Below are 6,005 nucleotides of genomic sequence, written 5' to 3'. Positions count from 1 at the left end.
TAATTCATAAAAAATTCTTAAGTTAATTCACTCTAGCCATAATGCTTTGGAGCAGTGGGGTAATATAGTAATAATCCATCACAGTTGGTTACTATATAGGGAACAAATATTACTCACACAGGGACTGGACTCAATACAATTACCCACATGTGATCTATAAATATGACATGATGTAAAAGGTTGTGACTTACAGCATAATGTATGTGAGCTTCAATAAACAAAAGTAATTGCTCATTTTGAATCTCCTCCAAGATTGGGGCATAGTATACGCCTGATTTCTGCTGTTGTTTTCAACATTGTTGATATAAGGATAGCACTGAACCATGTTCAGTTATTCATGTACCAAAATAACGAATGACTGTAATGAAAGTACAAACATTTATCCTTACATTTGTAAAGTATTAATCACCAGAAGAAAGAAATATGCAGATTTCATTGAAGGTGACTTATCTAAGCAGTCATACAACCCTGTTGAAAAAAAAAACGGTAAGCATTTTGTGCAACAATGTGCTAGCGTTTGTGTCATGTGGTTAAACATTATTAAAATTAAATTCATTTTCCTTCCAAACAGTGACAGATTTCCAATGATAAGTCATCAACAATCTAACAAACAGAGCTCTGCTCTGTGTGATGTGTTGTTTCTGACAGCAGACTTCATTAATGCATTTGTAGGAGGATAGATGTGGCTGTTAATAATGGATGTGTTGCGTAATTACATTGACAATATACATATTTGAAATAAAAGTATAATTCTTTGTTCATTTAAAACAAGCTGTTTGTTCTTACAAAGAGCAATCATAGACTAAGAACAACAGTGAGTGATACAGCACCCTTGCCTGGGATTTCAGTTTGTGACATGCCGCAATAGCGCCATCATGTGGTTTGGTCTATGTATATATATATATATATATATATATATATATATATATATATGTGTACACTGTATATATAGACTGTGTCTGAATAACTAAACATGAAAGTGCAAAGGAGTAATTTGCACTGTGTGTAGCATAACCAATAACACACAACCTACCCGTCTTCTGACTCACACAAAATCAGCAGTGCACTTAAGTATTGAGATGAGTAACAGAGAAGCAGGCAAAGGGCTTCAGCTGCACTGGCTGAGGCAGCAGCAGAAGAGAGACGCAGATGGTTGACCATCAAACATAAGCATCTTTGATTCCTCCTAATTAAACACTTTGATTCCCTGTAATTAAACACCTAATGGAATGGTCCCCTCAGAGTTCCCCTGACATGACTCATGGCTCCTGATTTGAATGAATACCCAGGTCAGCTCTGACATCAACACTTTCTTTGATTTCAAAGTACCTAGGGTAGGGCACTACTAACAGCCCTTTGAGTAGCAAATATTAGATAAGTGTGAAGAAAAATAATTTACATGTGATTATCCTAAATTATCAGATGATTTGCGGACTCTCCATCCCTCCCTCTCCTGCACGCACGCACGCTCGCACACACACACACACACACACACACACACACACACACACACACACACACACACACACACACACACACACACTGGAAGAGAGAGCCTAGACTTTAAGAGATTATAATGAGACTCCTGTTTAATTTTTACGTCTTTTGATTTCCCAAATGTTCTGCTCCATTAAATTTTTCATGCCTCAGACTAATAAAAAATGTAATCCTCAAACAGCACCACGTTGAGTACGGCCCCTGAGTATCTAAACAGCTTGTGAGCCTGAGCTCTGTTACTACACCCAAGAGAGGGGAGGGAAGAGGCTCGCGGAGACTGAGTTGTCTTGGACTTGTCTACAAGACTGTTGTTTGATTTCCAGGTCCTTGTTGTTCAGATTGTCAGGATGGAGCTTGCTGGAAAGGTCACGTGGCACACTGGCTAAGCGGGGCTGGCAGAATGCACTTAGTGGGTGCCTCTGGTACGCTGTCCTGTACACACTTAGCGTCGAGAAGGGGGGCTGCTGCTGGTCCAGACAGACCTGTCTAGACTCCACCAGGCCAAAGTTAGTTGGAGGTGGGAGGGAGAGAGAAGGAGAGAGAGCTCAGCTGTTACAGTGATGCAGCCATTAGTTTCAGTATATCTGTGACATATTTGGAATAATCAAAGGCCATTTATTCTGCCTAAACTTTAACTGTGGAACACTGCTTCTTTTTTTCTTGACTTCTTTTATTTACTTGACACCAGTTTGTAATTACAGCTGACAAGATTGGATAACGGTGGTGGTCAGACTTCTCTGGGATCCTCGCCAGCCTGTCTGGATGCCAGGAGCACAATGTGAGCAGGGTGGAGGAGCCCTGGCGCCTGTACATCTCATCATAGAGGGTGACCAGGTAATGGGAAGGCAGCGTGCCGTGGTGGGAGAGGAGCAGCTTGGCAGCAAGGCCCTGGAACACACCACAACACACTATTATTCTGGTCATCATGGCTTTAAAACAATTTTTATTTTATTTTTATTTCACCTTTATTTAACCAGGTAGGCTAGTTGAGAACAAGTTCTCATTTGCAACTGCGACCTGGCCAAGATAAAGCATAGCAGTGTGAACAGACAACACAGAGTTACACATGGAGTAAACAATTTAGCAAGTCAATAACACAGTAGAAAAAAATGGGCAGTCTATATACAATGTGTGCAAAAGGCATGAGGAGGTAGGCGAATAATACAATTTTGCAGATTAACACTGGTGATAAATGATCAGATGGGCATGTACAGGTAGAGATATTGGTGTGCAAAAGAGCAGAAAAGTAAATAAATAAAAACAGTATAAAAACAGTATGGGAATGAGGTAGGTGAAAAAGGGTGAGCTATTTACCAATAGACTATGTACAGCTGCAGCGATCGGTTAGCTGCTCGGATAGCTGATGTTTGAAGTTGGTGAGGGAGATAAAGTCTCCAACTTCAGCGATTTTTTGCAATTCGTTCCAGTCACAGGCAGCAGAGTACTGGAACGAAAGGCGGCCAAATGAGGTGTTGGCTTTAGGGATGATCAGTGAGATACACCTGCTGGAGCGCGTGCTACGGATGGGTGTTGCCATCGTGACCAGTGAACTGAGATAAGGCGGAGCTTTACCTAGCATGGACTTGTAGATGACCTGGAGCCAGTGGGTCTGGCGACGAATATGTAGTGAGGGCCAGCCGACTAGAGCATACAAGTCGCAGTGGTGGGTGGTATAAGGTGCTTTAGTGACAAAACGGATGGCACTGTGATAGACTGCATCCAGTTTGCTGAGTAGAGTGTTGGAAGCCATTTTGTAGATGACATCGCCGAAGTCGAGGATCGGTAGGATAGTCAGTTTTACTAGGGTAAGCTTGGCAGCGTGAGTGAAGGAGGCTTTGTTGCGGAATAGAAAGCCGACTCTGGATTTGATTTTTGATTGGAGATGTTTGATGTGAGTCTGGAAGGAGAGTTTGCAGTCTAGCCAGACACCTAGGTACTTATAGATGTCCACATATTCAAGGTTGGAACCATCCAGGGTGGTGATGCTAGTCGGGCATGCGGGTGCAGGCAGCGATCGGTTGAAAAGCATGCATTTGGTTTTACTCGCGTTTAGGAGCAGTTGGAGGCCACGGAAGGAGTGCTGTATGGCATTGAATGACAAGAGGGCACACTGTTTCTTTGATTGATTAGCTCATTATCTCGGTGGATGCGAATGGTCTAGGTTTGGATTTTGTTATAACAGACTTCACTAGCTTTTTGCTAATGCTAATAACATCATGATCCTGCTGTGTAAGGCTGACCTCAGCTTTCCATGGCGCCATTTGTCTCACGATGACGTCTGGCCCTCTGTGGCTGGTAGTCTGCACAGTTGGTGCTGTTGTGGCTGTCTTACACTCTCGGGTGAACTGTCTTGGACAGACAAGGTAAATAGACGGGAAGAGGAGGAGGAGAGGGAGAGAGGAGGATGAGAAGAAGAGGGAATGCTCAGCCACTTAAGCTTGAGCCCAGCATGAGCTCAGCAAAACTCACACTTCACCATCGATCCATGCTGTTGTACAGTATTTCTAAAGTTATCCCTCTAGTCAGATCCTGAAGCAGCAGCCCATGGCCCTGCTTGGCATCAATGCAATTAGATTGACTCTCAAGTCTCTCACACTGGGAGTCTGTGCTGATGTAGATAGCTTAAATGAAGCCCTCTAATCATTTTTGTATAGATTTTGCAAACCAACTGAGAAGCAGCAGAACCCTTGGAAACCAGCCATTGAACTAGTTTGTTGAAGATCTTTGGCTACCGAAAGCAGGAGATAGAGCACATTCTCACATTCAGTGCAGGTTTTTCTTGGGATAATCTCATTTGGATAGAAAGGAAAGGCTGCTGTGCCAACACTTTGCTGTAATTTAAACTCTTGATAATTACTGTTCATGACTCTTGCCAAATGTTGCATTATTTGATGAATTATCAACATTCATCACAGGCAACGTATAATAGCAACAGCAATTCATAGACGTTAGCTGAAAATCCCCAAATAAACTTATATGATTATAGTCGTAGTTTACATTAAAGGGACCATTTGCAATTTTTAAACAAATTTCAAATAGTCAATGTTTGCAACAGAGTTATCTAAGCATAATTCATTTTCATCGGCAGTCCTATATTAAGTTAATTCAATACATAAACACATCACTCACACAGTAGTATAGTGGGATATTTAAGTGATAAATACTCAAGAAGCTGGGGTTTGGAGGATATATTGGCACAGGTGTTGTTAAGCCCTAGACGAAGGGCCGATATATCCTCCAAACATCGGCTTCAAGGGCATTATCACCTTTATACAACGGGTTACCAACCAACATATTCAAATCATGATTGACATATTTTCATTAAAAACGTTATTCTGATTAATTTATTTATATTCCACAAGATTTAGTCCCGACACAAATCTAGGGTTGCTACCCAAGCCGGCTCGTCGTTGGTTCTATCGGTTCTGTTGCTAGAGATGCGACCCAGTCGTTCAGTCTTTTTGTTCTATAGCTATGGGACAGCTGGAGATGAAATTTGAATATTGAATCAATGTCGGAGAGACAGACAGCAAGGTTTATTCAAATCTCCGCTGTTGAAAGCTAAATGTTAGTCTAAAGGAAATGTGAAATAATGTCTAGATGCTTTTTATAGTGGAGGTCAAGTTTATAAATTGTTTGGCTAAACTGATGAGACAGTGGATTGTGCACGTCATAGATTTCGCTGGTGGTAATTTGTGGAATAGCAACCGTCTGGAATGCGGTTTTAACCAATCAGCATTCAGGATTAGACCCACCTGCACAAAACAGATTAAAACAAATACAGGAAACACAAAATAGAACAAATAATACCATATATACAGGACACTTGAAACTTGAGTGGAATAAGAATAAGTCAATGTGTGCTGGATTGATTCTCCTTGATCCACACTTTGACCTCCATGGAGGAGGATCTAAGTCACTAGTGATTAAGGTAGTTGGGAGGGATTTCCATTTCCTAATGCCTAGGGTGGAGAATGCTGAGTCCCCAATGTTTTTTTCTTCTTTGAGGCATGACAGTCTCCTCTGAAAATGTAATATGTAATAGATTATAAACCCTACCTGCAGCTTCTCTTCCACCCAGTTTCCAATTAGAACTTTGTTTGCATACCTCTGCGCCATTCTCCAGCCAGGTTGGGTCCATTTTCCTGTTTGCCCATACTGTACATGGTACTAAACATGATGTGTCACATACAGCTGATCGATCATGAGCTGGTTTGGTCCTAATATCAGAGCATAGTTAGATCAAACAGAACGGATGATGGTGCATTCCTCCTGATCTTATTGTCATATAGGCACCAGACAGGAGAGGAAGCTCTGTTGCGATGGATACAGCAAACATTCTGTGATTGACAGACAGAATACTGGAGCAGTAGCGGAGGCAAATAGGAGGCACAGGACCTGCATTATAGTAAGACCTGCATGCAAAACTTTAGAATTGCATTATAAAATGTATTATAAAATGTCAGATAATTATGCAGCAGTTAGTCTATAGCTCATACATGATATAT

At 41.5% G+C, this 6,005-nt stretch overlaps 1 protein-coding gene across 1 annotated transcript; it reads right to left on the bottom strand.

The window, feature by feature from the left end:
* Positions 1-1,471: 1,471 nt before the first annotated feature.
* On the bottom strand, positions 1,472-5,965 carry LOC118400212 (cilia- and flagella-associated protein 107-like). Its single transcript, XM_052473406.1, has 3 exons — positions 5,606-5,965; positions 3,738-3,846; positions 1,472-2,385 (listed from the first exon to the last, which is right to left on the bottom strand). Exons 1-3 carry the CDS (start codon positions 5,614-5,616, stop codon positions 2,122-2,124), a joined length of 384 nt encoding a protein of 127 aa, XP_052329366.1. The 5' UTR covers positions 5,617-5,965; the 3' UTR covers positions 1,472-2,121.
* Between the last annotated feature and the right edge of the window lie 40 nt (positions 5,966-6,005).

The sequence above is a fragment of the Oncorhynchus keta genome, chromosome 21, assembly GCF_023373465.1.
Source record: "Oncorhynchus keta strain PuntledgeMale-10-30-2019 chromosome 21, Oket_V2, whole genome shotgun sequence".
Classification (NCBI taxonomy): domain Eukaryota; kingdom Metazoa; phylum Chordata; class Actinopteri; order Salmoniformes; family Salmonidae; genus Oncorhynchus; species Oncorhynchus keta.
The sequence above is the reverse complement of the archived record's forward strand: the minus strand, read 5'-3'. Positions and strand labels throughout refer to the sequence as shown.

Coding starts and splice junctions, on each gene's coding strand:
- LOC118400212 (XM_052473406.1), bottom strand. Junction 2,386..3,737: donor TGGCGCCATGGAAAGCTGAG/GTCAGCCTTACA, acceptor GGTGTGTTCCAG/GGCCTTGCTGCCAAGCTGCT.